The sequence below is a fragment of the Salvelinus sp. IW2-2015 genome, linkage group LG8 (assembly GCF_002910315.2).
Source record: "Salvelinus sp. IW2-2015 linkage group LG8, ASM291031v2, whole genome shotgun sequence".
Lineage (NCBI taxonomy): Eukaryota > Metazoa > Chordata > Actinopteri > Salmoniformes > Salmonidae > Salvelinus > Salvelinus sp. IW2-2015.
Genome location: NC_036848.1, coordinates 40,600,660 through 40,623,545, shown reverse-complemented (window position 1 = coordinate 40,623,545; position 22,886 = coordinate 40,600,660). Strand labels below are relative to the sequence as shown.

General features: G+C 44.1%; 1 protein-coding gene across 1 annotated transcript; it reads left to right on the top strand.

The window, feature by feature from the left end:
- Nucleotides 1–477: 477 nt before the first annotated feature.
- On the top strand, nt 478–21,849 carry LOC111967930 (heparan sulfate glucosamine 3-O-sulfotransferase 6). The gene is made up of 2 exons (XM_023993378.2): nt 478–1,327; nt 20,503–21,849. Exons 1-2 carry the CDS (start codon nt 822–824, stop codon nt 21,119–21,121), a joined length of 1,125 nt encoding a protein of 374 aa, XP_023849146.1. The 5' UTR covers nt 478–821; the 3' UTR covers nt 21,122–21,849.
- The last annotated feature ends 1,037 nt before the right edge of the window (nt 21,850–22,886 follow it).

The following is a 22,886-nucleotide window of genomic DNA, read 5'->3' as shown; positions in this document are numbered from 1 at the left end:
GTCATGGCTGGGCAGGCTGGCTCCATAGGGTGTGTGGCCAAGGAGGGCTAGCAGACAGACAGGTGGCTCCATAGGGTATAGCCCCTTTTACAGCCCTGGGTGGGGACAGAGGGTAACCCCTACCCCACAGCCCACACAGACACACTGACCACAGTAAGCCCCAAACAGAGGGCTTTAAACAACACTTCACATAGACAAATCTAGAGATTTTTAATGATCCTTTTAACATTTAAATGGCATAACACCATATTTCCAAACAAACTGTTATTTCTTGGAAGATAACTATATATTCTTGAATTAGCCTACATAGTCATTTAAAAAGCTATTCAATCACATTATTATTTGTGATTTATCTCAGTGTGGCAGTTATTCGTGTTATTTTCAGAATCATGGCTGAAAATGTAAGGGGAGGGAATTTGACCGACAGGGCGTGCATTCACACCCAGAAGGAAAGGGGTGTGTCTGTAATCTGGTGATGGGGGCCAGAGGACTTCGCAAGAGCCAAGGGAGAGGAGCAGGGAGCAAGAGGGGACAAACTCCGTTTCTCTGAGCACTGTGCACTTTGGACAAGTTGACATTGACACAGTTAGGCCTACAAATATTTATTTAAACTAGAGTTATGTGTTATGAAGTGGATGATCAAACGTATTCATGGATTTTTTTAAAGTGCGTAATGGTACGACTTCATCAAGAAGGATGTTTTTATGGGTAACTTTATAAAGAAAGACCAGGCCTAATCTTTATTTTAAAACGCATTGAACTTATCTAATTTAAAAAGGCATGTTTTCTGCGTGTTACCCTCCAGCTCAGTATAGCGACTCATGGGATGTAGCAAATGGAGAGCTGTGTTCAACTTTGGACACCTGAAGGCGCAGTCCAAACTTTCCGTCTTCCTTACCATGATCATCATTTTCACTTACTTATTTTACTGTCTCTCTGGGTACTGTGAATCCTTACCTAGACCTGTATATGACCAACAGAAAACTTTTATCAACAAAATCTTAGGCCTAAATGATGGACTGAAGCAGCAAAAGCTCGACCAGCACAAGAACAGTTCTCCCGGTTCGGTTGTTCGCGAACTCCCCGGCTTTGACAGTGTTGACTCACTCTTGCAGGGCAATGATAACGAACTGCGACCGGATAACAACATCTCTATAGCCAATAACTTCGGTAGTAAAACTTTTCCTCAGGCAATCATCATCGGAGTAAAGAAAGGAGGCACGCGCGCGCTTCTGGAGTTTCTGCGCATTCACCCGGATGTCAGAGCTGTGGGCGCCGAACCCCACTTCTTCGACAGGTTCTATGATAACGGATTGGAATGGTACAGGTGAGTAAGGGTTGTTTTGAATCTTAATTAAATCTGTTTCTTCTTGTATGCTTTAATTTACAATAGCAGTGAAAACATATTGAATATGGCCCAAAAAATGGAAAGAGATATGATTTTCTATAATAAATAGCCTAATGTTTCACTTGAATCAGTCAATGCAGATTACCTGATACCCAGGTAAAATTATGTTATTGCACTGTGACATAGGCGCTTGGTAAATCACAAGTCATAATTTAGTCATAATTCATCCTAAAATATTGTGTGAAACTGCCTGTCATCACAGCCACCAAAAGAGAACAATGTCTGTGGATTTACTGTATATCAGGTGTATATTTTGGTGCCTTATTTTTGCCATTGATCAACTCTCCTGAACAGGCTCCTATCTTCCCCTGCTTACTTCAGTGTCACTTCATTAATATCCCCTAACGCCAAATAAGGATCCTCATTCAGAGCCCCTTGGTTCGACGGGGTATTCAGTCCCCTGCCAATAAAATGCTGTTTGTTGACGTGATGTGCTGCATTTCTAAGTGTCTGTCCCTGTGTGTGTCCCTGGGGAGCCCTCACATGTCACCCATATCACCTGGTTAGGCAGAAGGCAGGAGAGCACATAAGGATGTGACACAGAGCCAAGAAGAGGGAGAAATCAATACAGTCTGTTCATGAATATTGCAGACGATGGGTACAAATGTAAACAGCGTCAATGGAGGGATGAAAGTCTCCAAGCATACACCTATTATTTTTTACGAAAGAAATCAGGATTACACAGAAAAATGCCTATAATGATGTACAGTACTCTTTCTAAGCATTGACAGTGTAACCTACGTCTTCTGCAAGTTACCTGACTGTACTGTCTTTCACTATAATTACTATATAATGAACAGAATATAAAACGCAACATATAAAATGTTGGTCCCATGTTTCATGAGCTGAAATAAAAGATCGCAGAAATGTTCCATARGCACAAAAAGCTTATTTCTCTCATATTTTGTGCACAACTTTGTTTACATCCCTGTTAGTGAGCATTTCTCCTTTGCCAAGATAATCCATCCACCTGACAGGTGTGGCATATCAAGAAACTGATTAAACAGCATAATCATTACACAGGTGCACCTTGTGCTGGGGACAATAAAAGGCCACTATAAAATGTGCAGTTTTGTCACACAACACAATGCCACAGATATCTGAAGTTTTGAGAGAGTATGCAATTGTGATGTCCACCAGAGCTGTTGCCAGAGAATTGAATGTTAATTTCTCTGCCATAAGCCGCCTCCAACGTTGTTTTGGAGAATTTGGCAGTACCTCACAGCCGCAGACCACGTGCAATCACGCCAGACCAGGACGTCCACATCCTACTTCTTCACCTGCGTGATCGTCTGAGACCAGCCACCCAGATAATTGATGCAACTGTAGGTTTGCACAACCAAAGAGTTTTTGCACAAACTATCAGAAACCGTCTCAGGGAAGCTCATCTGCGTGCTCTTCGTCCTCACCTGGGTCTTGACCTGGTGAGAAGAAGCCGGAGAAGAAGGCAGACGTTTTACGTGTCCCCAACCGATTGTGTTTTTTTGTTCGTTTATTTGTGTTGTTTGTAACTCATTTTTTTACTTAGTTTGTACATAATGTTGCCGCTACCATCTCTTATGACTGAAAATAACTTCTGGACATCAGGACTGCGATTACTCACCACGGACTGGCAGAATCATTTTTTTCCTTTAACGAGTCTGATGAGCCTGACGCGATTGATATACTGCTTTCTCGGGAACAGGCCAAGATCCCCATGATTTGCGTGAAGAGGAGGCAGAGAAAAATGGGTCGGCGGGCGGGCTGCCTTCTGAGAATTCGTAGGCGATCGAATAAACCCCCACTTCCTTCCATTCTGCTAGCAAACGTGCAATCTTTGGACAATAAAATAGATGACCTACGCGGAAGATTAAACTACAGTACCAACGGGACATTCAAAACTGTAACATCTAATGCTTGACACTATCAACATACAGCTGGCTGGTTATACACTGCACCGGCAGGATAGAACAGTGGCGTCTGGTAAGACAAGGGGCTGCAGACTATGCATTTTTGTAAACAACAGCTGGTGCACGATATCTAAGGAAGTCTCAAGCTATTGCTTGACTGATGTAGAGTATCTCATGACAAGCTGTTGACTACACTATCTACCTAGAGAGTTTTCATCTGTATTTTTTGTAGCTGTTTACATACCACCACAGTCAGAGGCTGGCACTAAGACAACATTGAATGAGCTGTATCATAAGCAAACAAGAAAACGTTCACCCAGAGGCGGCACTCCTAGTAGCCGGGGACTTACACACAGAGACACATACAATGCTCTCCCTCGCCCTCCATTTGGCAAATTTGACCATAATTATATCCTCCTGATTCCTGCTTACAAGCAAAAATTGAAGCAGGAAGCACCAGTGACTAGATCAATAAAAAAGTGGTTAGATGAAGCAGATGCTAAACTACAGGACTGTTTTGCCAGAACAGACTACAATATGTTCCGGGATTCCTCCGATGGCACTGAGGAGTACACCACATCAGTCACTGGCTTCATCAATAAGTGCATCGAGGATGTTGTCCCCACAGTGACTGTACGTAAATACCCCAACCAGACGCCATGATTACAGGCAACATCTGCACTGAGCTAAAGGCTAGAGCTGACGCTTTCAAGGAGCAGGACTCTAACCCGGAAGCTTATAAGAAATCCCACTATGCCCTCCGATGAACCATCAAACAGGCAAAGCGTCAATACAGGACTAAGATCGAATCATACTACACTGGCTCTGACGCTTGTTGGATGTGGCAGGGCTTGCAAACCATTACAGACTACAAAGGGAAGCACAGCCGAGAGCTGCCCAGTGACACGAGCCTACCAGACGAGCTAAATAACTTCTATGCTCGCTTCGAGGCAAATAACACTAAAACATGCATGAGAGCACCAGCTGTTCCGGAAGACTGTGTGATCACGCTCTCCGCAGCCGATGTCAGTAAGACCTTTAAACAGGTCAACATTCACAAGGCCGCAGGGCCAGACGGATTACCAGGACGTGTACTACGAGCATGCGCTGACCAACTGGCATGTGTCTTCACTGACATTTTGAACCTCTCCCTGTCTGAGTCTGTAATAACAACATGTTTTATGCAGACCACCATAGTGCCAGTGCCCAAGAACACTAAGGTAACCTGCCTGAATGACTATCGACCCATAGCACTCACATCGTAGCCATGAAGTGCTTTGAAAGGATGGTCATGGCTCACATCAACACCATTATCCCAGAAACCTAGACCCACTCAAATTTGCATAATGCCCCAACTGATCCACAGATAATGCAATCTCTATTGCACTCCACAKTGCCCTTTCCKACCTGGACAAAAGGAACACCTCTGTGAGAATGCTATTCATTGACTACAGCTCAACGTTCAACACCATAGTGRCCTCAAAGCTCATCATTAAGCTAAGGACCCTGGGACTAAACACCTCCCTCTGCAACTGGATCCTGTACTTCCTGACGGGCCGCCCCCAGGTGGTAAGGGTAGGTAACAACACATCTGCCACGCTGATCCTCAACACAGGGGCCCCTCAGGGGTGCGTGCTCAGTCCCCTCCTGTACTCCCTGTTCACTCATGACTGCATGGCCAGGCACAACTCCAACACCATCATTAAGTTTGCAGATGACACAACAGTGGTAAGCCTGATCAATGATGAGACAGCCTATAGGGAGGAGGTCAGAGACCTGGCCGTGTGGTGCCAGGACAACAACCTCTCCCTCAACGTGATCAAGACAAAGGAGATGATTGTGGACTACAGGAAAAAGAGGACCGAGCACACCCCCATTCTCATCGACGGGGACGCAGGGGAGCAGGTTGAGAGCTTCAAGTTCCTTGGTGTCCACATCACCAACAAACTGTCATGGTCCAAGCACACCAAGACAGTCATGAAGAGGGCACAACAAAACCTATTCCCCCTCAAGCCAGTGAATTATATGCGTTACAACTGGATGAGTCAACAGATGTGGCGAGCCTGGCACAGCTCATGGTATATATCCGTTACGTTTATGGGGGGTCAATTAAGGAAGACATCCTCTTATGCAAACCTCTGGAAACCAGGACAACATGAGAGGATATTTTTAAAGTACTGGACAGCTTTGTGACATCAAATGGACTTCGTGGTCAAGATGTGTTGGTAACTGTACTGATGGCGCAAAAGCCATGACAGGGAGACATAGTGGAGTGGTAACACGCTTGCAAACAGTTGCTCCCGACACCACTTGGGTACACTGCAGCATCCACCGAGAGGCTCTTGCTGCCAAGGGAATGCTTGACAGCTTGAAAGACGTGTTGGACACTTCAGTGAAAAAGGTTAACTTTGTCAAAGCAAGGCCCCTGAACTCTTGGGTATTTTCTGCATTATTCAATGATATGGGCAGCGACCATGTAACACTTTGACAACATACAGAAGTGAGCTGGTTATCAAGTGGCAAAGAATTGACAATTTTTTTTWAAACTGAGAGACAAGCTTAAAGTTTTCTTAACTGACCATAATTTTCACTTGTCTGACCGCTTGGATGATGATGAGTTTCTCAGACGACTGACCTATCTGGGTGATGTTTTTTCTCGCCTGAATGATCTGAATCCAGGATTACAGGGACTCTCAGCAGCTAAGAAGTTGGGGCTCTATTCTGTCTGCATTAACAAGGACACCACACAGGTCTTTCCATCATTGTATGATTTTTTGTGTGCAAATGAACTCAAGCTTACAGACAATGTCAAATGTAATATAGCGAAGCACCTGAGTGAGCTGGGTGCGCAATTACGCAGGTACTTTCCTGAAACGGGCGACACAAACAACTGGATTCYTTATCCCTTTCATGCCCTGCCTCCTATCCACTTACCGATATCTGAACAAGAGAGCCTCATCGAAATTGCTAGAGGGGGTACACACCTGGAGGTTGAATGTTTGACTATAAAAAGTTTGGGAACCACTGCTCTAGATCGACGCGTACGACAGCGTGTTCTAGTTCCCGCCAATATCCAGKAACTTTGCACAGTCATTGAAGAGGAGTGGGACAACATTCCAGAGGCCACAGTCAACAGCCTGATTAACTCTACGCGAAGGAGATGTGTCGCGATGCATTGTTTTTGGATCCACGCCCCTACCTTTTTTAAAAGGTATCTGTGACCAACAGATGCATATCTGTATTCCCAGTCATGTGAAYTCCATAGATTAGGGTTTAATGATTTTATTTCAATTGACTGATTTCCTTATATGAACTGTAACTCAGTAAAATTTTGAAAATTGTGGCATTTTGTGTTTATATTTTTATTCAGTGTAGTTTGTGAGGCCAGGCAGATGATTAGGTAGTAGCCTACATTGTGGCACTACAACAGTTACTGGCTACAGCCTTTGATGGTGTTGGGAGACCAGTGACCTTCTAACACATCTTTTAACACCGTCACAATCCATGTAGTGCTTTGTTGCAGCTGCACAGCAGCTCTCTAGTCTCTCTTCTGTCTCATAAGTGTGGTTTTAGTCTTTCCTAATCTGACGACAAGCATTGTCAACACTGTGTGGATTGGCCTGCTGTAATGACAGGTCAGGCATTAGCTCAGACAGCTCACGTTGTGGAGTACCAGCTTGTCAGTGTAGGGTGAAGTTGCCCCAAGCCAAGGCTCTGATCTAAAGTCAGTATTGGGTATTTTCTACTAATGYTAAAGGTTAGGATTAGGGGAGGGAAAGCTGATCCTAGATCTGTGCCTAAGGGTGTGATGGTTTATTGGTTCTTATCTAAGACGAAGTATGTAGTGCTGTGTTGGAGTAATGAGAATAGTGTCAAAGCACCCAAATCAGTCAGTCTAATCCCTTATCATTACCAGCTCCATCATTACCAGCTAAAAACCCATTGGATATACATTCATTACTGGACTGGAACCACTCCAGGCACCATTTAAGACAGCAGCATAAAGCATTTAGACTGGACTTGAAAGTATCACTTAAACATTATGTAATTTGACAGAGTTCTTAATTTCAAAGTGTATTATTACACTGCTGAGTTTGAAAATGAACACTGTCCTCTGTCTTCAGTTAGTAACCAAATAAAACACATGGACATGTTAAAAAGAAGCATTTGGCAAATTGTTTTAGAAGAAATGCTTATATGTGGAAAAAACTTGGCCTCTCGATGCATTTGGAAATGGTTATGTGGCTTTGTGGGAGAGGACATGTTTAAAGGGTTTAGCTCTTTCTACTCTTTCTGTGTGTGACTGTGTGTGTGTGACTGTGTGTGTGTTTCCACTGTGTGTGTGTGACTGTGTGTGTGTGTGTGTGTTTCCATTGCATGTGTGCAAGTAGCCTAAGCGTTTGAGATCCAACCCAGTCAAGTGTCACATCTCCCTCTCCCCATTCTACTCTGCGATCCACCCTTAAACCACACCTTTTCATGACAACATGAATATCCATTATATATACTGTAGATGTCATTTCCAATATTGATGTGTTAAACTAGGGTTTCCTATTGATTGAGCTGTTGGTACCTTTACCAGGGCACTGCAGGGGAGGTTCCTTAACCGCTGAATATTCAATCTTGTTGACAAGGTGTCGTTGATCCTTCAACCACCGACATTTATACCCTACACATACTGTGAAGACTTTGAAACGTGTGGGGATTGAGGGTTCTTCAGAAGTATATTTTCTTGCATAATTCAGTTTAGCATTGATCACAGTATGCAGACAGGAATGTCCAGCTCTTATTTCTTGATTCTTCCACTGCTGAATTCCCAGGCACATTTTGAAGGTTTTGAAATAGTGTTAGAGACAGAGAGAGAGAGTTCTTTGGCCCAACGAAAAGGTTTTGGGAGGGCCTTTCATGGTCAAAGTGTCTCTGAAATAAATCAAATATATAGAATTGGACTGAACAAAGGAGACTTTGTTTCCCTGACAAGGTCCACTGGTCGGCTAGTCTGTGTCATTATTTCAGGCTATGGCGGTGTAAGGTCAAAGAGAGATCTACAATACATGCATGGCATGCTTTCAAGAAACCAAAGGAATGTCTTCAAGACTGATGTCAATATGCAAAATGAAATGGGGGAAATATAACTGAATAATCAAACATGATTTGATAAATTGGGTTGGGATGGGTATGGATTTTCAATCTGGAGAAAAACCTAAACGCCCAACTCAATATTTTGACAGCTCGTCATTGGACAACCTTTCACCTTCCATATGTTATGCCCTATCCAATCAGATGATAGTTAATGAAATAAAGGCACATGTATAGGAGATGTGAAAATGATAACAATATGAGTATTTAGTATTGGACAAATGGAAAAGTCCATTGGACTTCCTTTCCAACCCTCTTAGTGTGATAGAACAAGGGACTGACTATTCCAAATCAATGTCCTCAATAGCCAGATGCCTAACCTAATTAGGTCTATATACATGATTAGCTAACTGATCATTTGCTCAGTGAATAGAACTACATGGCAATGTATTAGTTCAAAGGGACTTAGTTAAAACGGTGTTCCCTATACAGTTMACCAATTACTGCTGCATTCGCACATACTGTATATTCATATTGTTGTGGAATTGCTAAGCTCAGTGTGACAAAAAGGTATGTTTATTTTTGAACTAGCAGATGTAGGCTACTTGGATGCTCATTTACTATAATAATGTAAAACTAGCCCAGAGATGTTTTCACTAGCCTTTTCTACCTTCTTTCCCCTCATTATAAACGAATCCATTTTAAACAGATAGAGCAACAGAGCAATGACAGTATTGATCCAGTAGCCTGGATTCCTGTCAGTCCGCAGGTCTCTAACATGGCTCCCAGGTTACAGTGACTGATTAGGGTTCATGTTTGGTGGAGTGTAAAAAATGATCCCCCACTCCGTCCCTCCCGACCTCATCCTCCCATGTCCCTGTCACAGCAAGATGAATGTCACAGCTATAACAACCTCACATAGCACTACACCTCTTTGGAACCATAATACACACCCAGTCAGCGCTGAAAACCAGAGGGAAATGTCTTCTGTTTTCTGTAAAGCTGTGATTATACATTTGTGGACTAATGACATTTTTGTTATCAGAGACTGTAGTAGGCCTAGTCATTGTAGCGACTGTAGGATAGTGATACAAGTGTGACAGTCGAAAAGGGCAGCTTTGTTTATGCACCAACACCAGAGCTGCTCTGCTTAGTTACACAAGGGATGAATCCCTACACTTCAAACTGTCTAAACATATGTTAACCAGGGCCCAGTTCCAATCAGAGTCTGCTTATTTGCCCTCGTCTATCAACAAGGGCAGTGGTTGGATTATAATTCATCCAGGAGCTGTCTGGCGCATAATTTTACCCAGGACCCTTTAGGTTGACCCTCTACCCACATCACCCAGCATACCATCTTCTGTTTTAGCCTGTCTGGAGAGGCTGGTGAATCATTGACAGCTCAGTGTGTATTGTTGTCTCAGCCGTGGCCTCTGCCTTCTGCCCTGCCTGACCATCTCTGTTTAATGTCTGACTGACTGACCGACTGACCGTCTGGCGGGGTGGGTGAGAGGGTAAGGAGGGCAGAAGGGTGAGGGTGAAGTGGAGAGAGCGTGAGAACGTAGACTCGCTATAGGAATCATAGGAACACACCTTTCTTTGTTATGAAAACAAATTAGTTTCCTGGACAATAGTTATGTTTAATTGTGAGGAAATGTGACTGATTAAAATGAGAACTCTGTCTGAAGGAGAACTCTGTTCTTTTCAGTTCGGAATGTGAACATTATCTAGGAAGTAAAAAAAAAGAAATCTGAAAACCAAAGAAATGCTTTCTCATATGCCGACATCGCTCTCTCTCTCTCTGTTGTGCTGTGTGTTTTAGAGACTCTCTCTCTCTCTCTCTCTGTTGTGCTGTGTGTTTTAGAGACTCTCTCTCTCTCTCTGTTGTGCTGTGTGTTTTAGAGACTCTCTCTCTGTCTCTGTTGTTGCTGTTGGTTTTAGAGACTCTCTCTCTCTCTGTGGTGTGTGGTGTTTTAAGAGACTCTCTCTCTCTCTGCTGTGCCTGTGTGTTTTAGAGACTCTCTCTCTCTCTCTCTGTCTGTGCTGTGTGTTTTTAGAGACTCTCTCTCTCTCTCTCCTCTGTGTGTGCTGTGTGTTTTAGAGATCTCTCTCTCTTCTCTTGTTGTGCTGTGTGTTTTAGAGACTCTCTCTCTCTCTCTCTCTGTTGTGCTTGTGTTTTTAGAGACTTCTCTCTCTCTCTCTCTGTTGTGCTGTGTGTTTTAGAGACTCTCTCTCTCTCTCTGTTGTGCTGTGTGTTTTAGAGACTCTCTCTCTCTGTTGTGCTGTGTGTTTTAGAGACTCTGTCTCTCTCTGTTGTGCTGTGTGTTTTAGAGACTCTCTCTCTCTCTCTGTTGTGCTGTGTATTTTAGAGACTCTCTTTCTCTTACACACAAAAACACACACACAATTTACTGGGTCAGGATTGGCCCCTTAATGACAAACACTATCTTTCCCAGCAGCTGCAAGCCCTGTGTTCTGCCAACTGTAATCCCATTCCTAAAACAAGTCAAGGATGGGCTACAACCACAAGGAGTGGGACATTTAACAATTTAGGAAGTGGCATTCACTGCAGTCCAGTATTGAGTCTTCTCATTGGTCTAGAGTTGGGTAGACGCCAGATGGCCAATGGTTGGAGTCCATTAGAGAGTTCTGAGGTGTACTTGGAATTTCAATTAATTTGGAAAAGGTAGGTAATTCATGGAAAAATGTGGGCGTTTTATTTTTCCCTCACCAACAGTGTTACGGTAGCAGACGCTGGGGAAAGAGTAATGCAGCATGATGTATAGCAGTGGAGGCTGTTGGGGAGGACGGCTCATTATAATGGCAGGAACGGATAAAATGGAATGGCATCAAACACATGGTTTCCATGTATTTAATACCATTCCACCTATTCCGCTCCAGCCATTACACGAGCCCGTCCTCCCCAATTAAGGTGCCACCAACCTCCTGCTACCCACATCCGGCGCCGACAGAGATGGCCGCCTCGCTTCGCGTTCTTCGGAAACTATGCAGTATTTCGTTTTTTAGGTATTATTTCGAACACTGTTACCCCAGGAAATCTTAAGTCTTATTACATACAGCCGGGAGGAACTATTGGATATAAGAGCAACGTCAATTTACCAACATTATGACCAGGAATACGACTTTCCCGAAGCGGATCCTCTGTTTGGTCCACCACCCAGGACAATGGATTGGATCCCAGCAGGCGACCCAAAACAACGGCGCCGCAGAAGGGGCAGACGGAGCGGTCTTCTGGTCAGGCTCCGTAGACGGGCACATCGCCCACCGCTCCCGAGTATACTACAGTACTTGCCAATGTCCAGTCTCTTGACAACAAGGTAGACGAAATACGAGCAAGGGTTGCCTTCCCGAGAGACATCAGAGATTGCAACATTCTCTGCTTCACGGAAACATGGCTCACTCGGGATACGTTATCAGAGTCAGTACAGCCACCTGGTTTCTTCACGCATCGCGTCGACAGAAACAAACATCTCTTTGGTAAGAAGTGCGGGGGTGTATGCCTTATGATTATGTCGTGGTGTGATCATAACAACATACAGGAACTCAAGTCCTTTTGTTCACCTGACCTAGAATTCCTTACAATCAAATGCCGACCGCATTATCTACCAAGAGAATTCTCTTCAATTATTATCACAGTCGTGTATATCCCCCCCAAGCAGACACCTCGACGGCCCTGAAAGAACTTCATTGGACTCTATGTAAACTGGAAACCACATATCCCAAGGCTGCATTTATTGTAGCTGGGGATTTTAACAAGGTTAATCTGAAAACAAGGCTCCCTAAATTTTATCAGCATATCGAATGCGCGACCCAGGCTGGCAAAATCCTGGATCATTGTTACTCTAACTTCATCGACACGTACAAAGCTCTCTCTCGCCCTCCTTTCGGCAAATCTGACCACGACTCCATTTTGTTGCTCCCAGCCTATAGACAGAAACTAAAACAGGAAACGCCCGTGCTCAGGTCTGTTCAACTCTGGTCCGACCAATCTGATTCCAAGCTTCAAGATTGCTTCGATCACGTGGACTGGGATATGTTCCGGATAGCGTCAAACAACAACATTGATGTATACGCTGATTCGGTGAGCGGGTTTATTAGCAAGTGTATCGGTGATGTTGTACCCACGGCGACTATTAAAACCTTCCCCAACCAGAAACCATGGATTGATGGCAGCATTCGCGCAAAACTGAAAGCGCTGACCACTGCTTTTAATCAGGGCAAGGCGACCGGGGGAAGACTGACCGAATACACAGTGTAGCTATTCCCGTCCGCAAACAATCAACCAAGCTAAAGCGTCAGTATAGGGGAGACAAGTAAGAGTCGCAAGTTCGACGGCTCAGACACGAGAGGTATGTTGTCAGGTGTCTATCTAGTCGGAATCACGGACTACAAACAGAAAACCAGACACCAAGTCGCGGCCCCGATTCTTGCACCCGACAAACTAAACAGCTCTTTTGCTCGCTTTGAGGACAATACAGTGCCACCGAAACGGCCCGCTACCAAACTGCGGGCTCTCTCTTCACCGCAGCCACGTGAGTAAAAAATTTTAACTTGTTAACCCCTCGAAGGCCTGCTGGCCAGACGGCATTCCTATGCGGCGTCCTTCAGAGAATGCCCAGACCAGCTGTGGTGTGTTTAGGTGACATCTTCAATCATTCCTATCCCGTCTTCTGTTGCCACATGCTTCAAGAGGGCCCAATATTTGTTCGTTCCAAGAAGTAGGGTAACTGAGGCTAAAGACTATCGCCCATAGGCCACTCACTTCCGTCATTATGAGTGCTTTGAAGAGACTAGTCAAGGACATATCACTCCACCCTACCTGACACCCTAGACCACTCCATTTGCTTACCGCCTCAATAGGTCCACAGACTGTACGCCACTGCATCACACGCACACTGCCTAACCATCTGGACAGGGATGGTAATACCTGTGTTTATGCCCATCACGCCCTGATACCATAGTTTTTGCTTTGTATGTTTTTTATGTTTTGTTTTGGTCAGGGTGTGATCTGAGTGGGCATTCTATGTTGTGTGTCTAGTTTTTCTGTTTCTGTGTTTGGCCTGATATGGTTCTCAATCAGAGGCAGGTGTTAGTCGTTGTCTCTGATTGGGAGCCATATTTAGGTAGCCTGTTTTGTATTGGGGGTGGGTGGTTCTGTAACGATCTTCGTTGGGAGAAAGAGAGGAGGACCAAAGCGCAGCGTGGTAAGTGTTCATGATTAATATTTAATGGAACAAAACTGAACACTGAAATACAAAACAATAAAGTGAACAAACTAAAACCGAAACAGTTCCGTGTGGAACACACAGACATGGAAGACAACCACCCACGAAACCCAGGTGAAAAAAGGCTACCTAAGTATGATTCTCAATCAGAGACAACCAACGACACCTGCCTCTGATTGAGAATCATACCAGGCCAAACGAAAAAAACAACATAGAAAAACGAACATAGATAACCCACCCAACTCACGCCCTGACCATACTAAAACAAAGAAATAACAAAAGAACTAAGGTCGGAACGTGACAGTGTAAGAACGCTGTTCATCGACTACAGCTCAGCATTTAACACCATAGTACCCTCCAAACTCCTCATTAAGCTTGAGACCCTGGTTCTCAACCCCACCCTGTGCAATTGGGTCCTGGACTTTCTGACGGGATGCCCCCAGGTGGTGAGGGTAGGAAATATCTCCACTTCGCTGATCCTCAACACTGGGGCCCCACAAGGGTGTGTTCTCAGCCCTCTCCTGTACTCCTTGTTCACCTATGACTGTGTGGCCATGCACGCCTCCAACTCAATCATCAAGTTTACAGACGACACTACAGTGGTAGGCTTGATTACCAACAATGACTAGACGGCCTACAGGGAGGAGGTGAGGGCACTTGGAGTGTGGTGTCAGGAAAATAACCTCACTCTCAACGTCAACAAAACAAAGGAGATGATCGTGCACTTCAGGAAACAGCAGAGGGAGCACCCCCCTATCCACATCGACGGGACAGTAGTGGAGAAGATGGAAAGTTTTAAGTTCCTCAGCGTACACATCATGGACAAACTGAAATGATCCACACAGACAGCGTGGTGAAGAAGGCGCAACAGCAACAGCGCCTCTACAACCTCAGAAATTTGGCTTGTCACCAAAAACACTCACAAACTTTTACAGATGCACAATCGAGAGCATCCTGTCGGGCTGTATCACCGCCTGGTACGGCAACTGCTCCGCCCACAACCGTAAGGCTCTCCAGAGGGTGGTGCGGTCTGCACAACGCATCACCGGGGCAAACTACCTGCCCTCCAGGACACCTACACCACCCGATGTCACAGAAAGGCCAAAAAGATCATCAAGGACAACAACCACCCAAGCCACTGCCTGTTCACCCCGCTATCATCCAGAAGGCGAGGTCAGTACAGGTGKATCAGGGACCGAGAGACTGAAAAACAGCTTCTATCTCAAGAACATCAGACTGTTAAACAGCCATCACTAACATTGAGTTAGTGGCTGCCAACATACTGACTCAAATCTCTAGCCACTTAATAATTAAAAATTGGATGTAGTAAATGTATCACTAGTCACTTTAAACAATGCCACTTTATATAATGTTTACATACCCTACATTACTCATCTCACATGTATATACTGTACTCTATACTGCATCTTGCCTATGCCGTTCGGCCATCGTTCATCCATATATTTATATGTACATATTCTTATTCATTCCTTTACACTTGGATGTATAAGGTAGTTGTTGTGAAATTGTTAGATTACTTGTTAGATATTACTGCACGGTCGGAACTAGAAGCACAAGCATTTCGCTACACTCGCATTAACATCTGCTAACCATGTGTATGTGACCAATAAAATGTGATGGGATTTGATTTGATTTGATGTATAGTATTAGATGATAATGTTTAACTTTGGTTCAAAAGGGCTTTGGTTTTATGAAGTGCACAGAAAAACACATTTCAACCTGGCTCAGAGAATCATTAGAAGCCCTTGTGAAATATTCATTTAGAACAAGAAGTACAGTACTGTTTTAAAGGTGGGGGTTCTCTTAAAAACGGGGTTTCTGTAGTTCTTTGTAAAGAATGACTACAGTGCAGTGCGTGCTTTCACACTGAAACCCTGTAAGTAATTTAACCAATCTAATTATTACAGTAACTACACAATTTGGTGAGAGATCACTGGGGTCAGGCTGAGGGAGGAAGGAAGTGACCATCCAGTAATCTGTCCATCTCTCTCTTCCTCCTCCTCTTGTCTGTTCATCTGTTCATCTCAGGGTGTGGGCCCCTGGCCCATGGTCACCCACTGATAAAGCCGCACAGCTAACAGCTAACCCACTGTGGGCCAGGCAGGAACACAGAGGAACACAGGCTGATTTTCCCATTCGATAAGACGGAGGGGTGCAATTACAGCAAGGAACGCACACTTTTTTCTCTCTTTCTCTCTCACACATACTCTCCCGTCTCTTGCTCTCTCACACTATTATCTCTCCAATTCTCTCTCTCTTTTTAATTCTGGAGTTGGAATGTCAGGCTTTATCCTGCAGTAGACAGTCTGGAGGCTTGAGCTGTTTCCCCCTTTCTCTCTCTCTCTATGTCTCTCTCTCTCTATGTCTCTCTCTCTCTCTCTCTCTCTCTCTCTCTCTCTCTTATTCTCTCTCTCTCTATGTTCTTCTCTCTTCTCTCTCTCTCTCTCTCTTCTCTCTCTCTCTTCTTTCTCTCGGCTCTCTCTCTCTCTCTCTTCTCTTCTCTCTCTCTCTCTCTTCCTCTCTCTCTCTCTCTGCTCTCTCTCTTTCTGTCTCTCTCTAAACACTGTCATTATCTCCATCCCACAGGAAACTGTGAGCACCGCTTCCCACACCTCTGACTTCTTCTCAAAGTTGCGCGTCTTGAATAATCTCTGTATTTAACTTCCATGTACATTTTCCCCTCGTAGACAATTCTTTATGGACTTTCTTTACGACCATACGCTACACATGATGTAGCCTTATTAACCGCTCATTAAACAAATAACTCTCCCCGACTCTTGGTGCTGATTAAACAGCGTGGGTGTGTAGTCCGAAGCCTTGTGTGTACGTTACACACATTAGATCTTATATGCTATCTACTGTACTGCCGCACACCAACACACACACCACAGCACACAACACCAACACACACACACCACAAACCACCACACAACGAAACAACACACACACACACAACACACACACACACTACCACACACACACACCACCACACACCACCACACACACGACACACACACACCACACACACACACACACACACACACACGTTTTATTGGTCTCTTTGTTGTTTCCTGCTGAATTTGACTTCTAATTACTCTTCACTAACTCCTGAGGCCTCCATTTTCTTCTCCCAGGAATGACAGATGTTGAAGATGCATGACGCCCGTACACACACACGCATGCTAATGCCCAGATGCTGCGTTTTACGAGTGAGCTCACCTACTTAGTACAAAAACGATCAAGTCAATATTTGTCAACATTAAAGTTTCCACAATTAGTGTGTAGCTTGTCTTTTCCCCTTGTTTTTGAGATGACATTGACACACACTCAGGTTGGTGTACTTAGTTCAGTCTCTACAATACGGTCATAAACAGTAGCCTATTAACCTGAGGTATTTTACAACAGGGCCTAATAGAGCTGAGGGCCACCCAGACGGTGAGTACAGCAGGTCTATGGAGATAAACACACATCTGTGGACCCTCTGACCTGCATTCTTGCTCCAGATGCTAACAGTGCTACCGCTAGGCTAAGGTGTGATCAAAACAAACAGCAGGTCACTTAGCTAGCCTCCGCTAACCTGGCTGCCGTTGGAAACCATACAGAGAGCAACAACATTTGATAAAGAACCACAACAGCAGTTGAATAGGTATACACTCTAGTATATGGTCTCACTTTAATACTGTGAGATAAGGCTGACTAGGTTAATGTTTGTCTCTCCCTCACTCCCTCCCGCTTGGGTTTGTGTTGTAGCCAGAGAGTTCCGTGATTACAGGACAGTGTTTTGGGGCTCCCGGGTGGCGCGGTGGTCTAAGACACTGCATCTCAGTGCTAGAGGCGTCACTACAGACCCTGGTTCGATTCCAAGCTGTATCACAACCGGCTGTGTTTGGGAGTCCCATAGGGCGGCACACAATTGGCCCAGRGTTGTCCAGGGTTGGCCCGGGGTAGGCCATCATTGTAAATAAGAATTTGTTCTTAATTAACTGACTTACCTTGTTAAATAAAGGTTAAATAAATAAAACATTTAAATAAAGAATGTAAACATGATGGCAATGGAAGCTGGGACGGTCCAGCGTGGATGCCATTAGCCTGTTTGGTCAGAATTAAACATTCAGTTACTGTTGAGTACTCACTACACAAACAGACTGGCACCTCCGTATGGCAGGCCAAAATAATTATTGTAAAACATTACATMTTTTACAAAAAGAAAGAGCAAAAGAAGTATCAAATTAAATAAGTATAATTCTTTAGTTGTAATGGGTTGTAGTGGTAGTTGCAAAGAAAATGGTCTCCTTTATATCTTGAAATGAACAGAGTTATGAAGTGATAGAATTATAGCACAATGCTGTCCTATGTAACTGATCAGCCACCGTGGGAGTCGTTCAGAACAGAGGAAGACAGGAGAGAATGTGTAGAGATATGTCCCTCTAAAGCTGAATCCCAGTGGAGTTGTTGCTCTTGAAAGGAGGTTTTCTGTGTTACTCTTTCACTTCTTACATTGTAATATTAATATCAACATGCTATAGGCCTAGTTGGGGTGAAACGTTATCTACATGATTTTCTTTTTCTTTTGCTTAACCTTTATTGAACCAGGAGATCCAATTAAATCCTCTCTAAAACCTAACACCTAARAGATTCCGTTACTGTAGTATGAGTGTTGTCTATATACCTGATCCTCATATCCACTCATACCCAGGCTGTAGTAAAAAAAAGAGGTGGTCTGTTGTAAAAACATAAGCCATGTTTTCGGGATTAGCTTCATGGCACATTCGTGGTGGGGATGTCAGATTTGGATCAGAGAGGAGTATGTTCCRCACACAGCTCAGGCCAGAGCCCTGCATTTAGAGACCAGAGACCAACCACGTTGATGACAGCTTTTGGAATGCGTCTCAAATGGCACCCTATTCCTTATAGAGTGCACAAATTTTGTTCAGAGCCCTAGTGCACCGTACTATAGTGAATAGGACGCCATCTGAGACCCACGCTCAGTCTCTACCACATGGCTATGCTACGGGGGGAACCATCCGTGGAAATTAAAATGAGGGGTTTTCTGAGGAGTTGGAACGTTCCTTCGTGCTTGGATGTCTAAAACATAAACCCGCCGTGAGATTTGAATCCCCTCATTTTAAATTAAATGAAGGTGGTCCTTTTCTGAGGAGAGTTGGAAGGATTCCTGTTTTGTGTCCTTAGGATTCTAAAATGGAACTTCTGGGATTCCACTTTTGATAGTGTTCCAACATTAGGTTCCAGCTGTTAAAGGACACATTTTTAAAGGTTAAATAATWATWATTTTTAACAATTTGGAGACTATTAGCTGTCTTTCATCTCTTTAGCTCATCATCAGATTCTGCTAACCTGGGTGCCAGTCTATTTCTCATTTGTTGGCTAAAGTAGAGTCAGACTGGTGCTGGTGTGTTGGGGAGTTAATTGCCGTGTCAGTGGTGTACGATAGACAGTGCATGACATAGTATACAGTGCATTCGGAAAGTATTCAGACCCCTTGACTTTTTCCACATTTTGTTACATTACAGCCTTATTCTTAAATGGATAAAATTGTTTCCCSCTCATCAATCTACACACAATGCCACACAATGGCAAAGCAAAATCAAGTTTTTKTAKATRTTTGCAAATGTATTAAAAATACAAAATATTCAGACCCTTTACTCAYTACTTTGTTGATTACAGCCTAGAGTCTTCTTGGCTACAAGCTTGGCACACCTGTATTTGGSGAGTTTCTCCCATTCTTCTCTGCAGATCRTCTCAAGCTCTGTCAGGTTGGATGGYGAGCYTCGCTGCACAGCTATTTTCAGGTCTCTCCAGAGATGTTCGATCGGGTTCAAGTCCGGGCTCTGACTGGGCCATTCAAGGACATTCAGTCTTGTCCTGAAGCCACTTCTGCATTGTCTTGGCTGTGTGCTTAGGGTTGTTGTCCTGTTGGAAGGTGAACCTTCACCCCAGTCTGAGGTCCTGAGCGCTCTAGAGCAGATTTTCYTCAAGGATTTCTCTGTACTRTGCWCCGTTCATCTTTCCCTCAATGATGACTTTCCAAATCATGTCCAATCATTTGAATTTACCACAGGTGGACTCCAGTCAAMTTGTAGACACATCTCAAGGATGATCAATGGAAACAGGATTCACCTGAGCTCAATTTCGAGTCTCATAACAAAGGGTCTGAATACTTATGTAAATCATTCTAAAAACCTGTTTTCGCTTTGTCATTATGGGGTATTGTGTGTAGATTGATGAGGGATTTTTTTAAAAAACATAACGTAACAAAATGTGGAAAAAGTCAGGGGTGTGAATACTTTCTGAAGGCACTGTATTTGTCCAGGCAGCCTGGGCTCAGCCCAGCTCTCAGCCCAGCTCTCAGCCCAGCTCTCAGCCCAGCTCTCAGCCCAGCTCTCAGAGCTGCTCTGACAGGCTTGTGAAGGAGGAGGAAGTCCTGTGGAAATGACTTTTCACTGGTTATTATGGTTTTGTGGTTTCCCTTAAGCACCCACTCATTGACTTCCTCTCCATCTGACATGCATTTCAGCGAGGCCAGCGTCTAATGTAGATGTTTATATTGATGTAATCACAGACCTAACCAACTAATTACAAAGCTAAATCAGAAGCCCTCAAGGCTGGGGAGCATCAAAGGGGACGGTTGGAACACTCCAATAACGCATGGAATATTAATATTCCATTAAATGTTGTAATATAAAACATGTGGAAGCAGATTTGGTCGTGTTTATGACACACAAACCAGGTTCCAAAGGTCTTAAAGTTTGTTGCATTCCCAGAAGCTTTTAGTGGATCAGTTTACCAAATGTTTAGGAAACACTAATCAAATCTTTCCTCTTCTCTCCTCTCCTCTCAGAAACTTGATGCCTCGGACGTTGGAAAGCCAGATCACCATGGAGAAGACACCAAGCTACTTCGTCACCAAGGAAGCTCCTCGGCGTCTCTTCGCCCTGAGTCGTCATACCAAGCTGATCGTGGTGGTCCGAGACCCCGTGACACGGGCCGTGTCCGACTACACTCAGACGCTGTCCAAACAACCCGGTCTTCCGTCTTTCCAGAGCCTGACCTTCCGGAACTCCACCACGGGCCTCATCGACACCTCCTGGAGCGCCGTGCGCATTGGGATCTACGCCAAGCACCTGGAGAACTGGCTGCGCTACTTCCCCCTCTCGAAGTTCCTCTTCGTCAGCGGGGAGCGGCTGGTAACGGACCCGGCTGGGGAAATGGGCAGGGTGCAGGACTTCCTGGGGCTGAAAAGGGTGGTCACAGACAAACACTTCTACTTCAACCAGACCAAGGGTTTCCCCTGCCTGAAGAAGCCCGAGGGGAGCAGCAGGCCTCGCTGCCTGGGGAAGTCTAAGGGAAGGCCTCATCCACAGATCTCTCCAGAGGTGCTGCTCAGGCTCAGGGAGTTCTATAGGCCATTCAATATGAAGTTTTACCAAATGACAGGCCATGACTTTGGCTGGGACTGATGGAAATGGGACGGGAGAGAGCATAGACATGTGTCTCACAGAGGATCTACAGGCCTTGTAATGGACACTTAACCTGAGGTTTTGCCAAATGACAGGTCCTCGTGACTTCGGCTGGGACTGGTGGAAACAGACAGACTAGTATATTTTGGTTTTTAAAGAGAGGGTTTAAATCTCCTTGTATAAACATATGTGATTTTCCTAGTATGATTGTTGTGTCACTACAATGTATTAAAAAATAAATATTCTGACAAAACTGCTCCACGAGCCTGCCAAATATTCATCCCAAATATGCTAATACTATTTCAATAAACTAGACTACAATAAGCCAAGTGCATTTCTAAAAMAATTTTATTAATGACAGATCATTTTTGCTGTTATCCCATTCTCATGTTTWAAAATGCAATCGCGAAGATGTTTAGGTGACATTTTCTTTAACAATGCAGAAGACTATTGCTGGTATAAATGCTGGACTACGTTCTATTTTTTTGTTAACAAAATATATTACTGATTTACTCTGTGTGCTGTAAAATTGCTATTATTTATGTTGCAAGTGTTATGCTATTGAGAATTGTGGTATATGCTATATCTGTATCCCTTATCTTTCTTCATTGTTTGCTTCATACCGGACGCTATCATACACAGGACGCTATCATACCGAACTCATAAACTGTACCCCTCCTTGACTGTACATTTCTGGAAGCATAATTTATTAAAATTACAARGTTTGAGATGTTTTATCTACTACTTTTGTATTTGAAGATGCTGATATTACTAAAGCCTTTCCTCTAAAATGGACATCCTTTTTTCATCATATAAATCAACATTTCAGTATGAAATGCCTTTCTATGAAATATCCACACCATATGATACACTGTTCAGTCCCACCAGACCACAGAGAGGGAAAGCAGATAGGGTGGTGGTGGTGGTGGTGGGGGTCATACGGCCCCGGAGCCTCCAGGGCAAAATTTGAAGTTAACGCAGAAAGGAAGCTTTCTGATYTGTAAGCAATCAATTGGCCGGGGTCATTGGAGACCTTTGGGATGGCAATCRTTGACCCCTGACACTCTGTTGACCTGTATGCCTCGCCTCCATAAACTGCTGACCACCCCAGTGCTACGGCGTTGGCCAGAGGAGCCGCCCAGGCCCAGCCATACTCCCTGGGTGCTTCCCAATATAGTGCACTATATGGGCTCTGGGATGCCATTTGGGACGCAGATTTACTCCCTATTTTAAAGGATCCATTAATATTGCAAACTCAACCTCCGGGACCCGGGCTGAAGGGAGCTGAATCAATAACTGCCTGTTTAGTTTATAGACTATGGCATATGTGCTTATACGTACCATGTCCCCTTGTCACAGTGATTTAGGCCAGGGTCGGACACAGGACGCTATCACACATTTGTAAAGTATTATTTAACGTGTGATTTATCGCTCATACACATCTAATCGATGTAGGGCCTAAGTAGAAATGTATGAGGATATCATTTTGGCCCGTGATTTGGAGCCTTATCTTTACTGGCCTACATACTAATATACTTACTGACTGTTTGTGGTTTATACTTCATTCATTTGGTGTCTTATTTATGTAGTCATGAAGAACTTAATTCAATCAGAATCAGAAGCACCTTTATTCGACAAATACATTTGCATGTACAGGAATTTGACTCAGTGAAATAGTGCTGCCACAATAAACTGAGTATACAGACAGACYATAAACAGAATATACTGACAAGATATAGACCCAGAATTAACACAATCCACATAC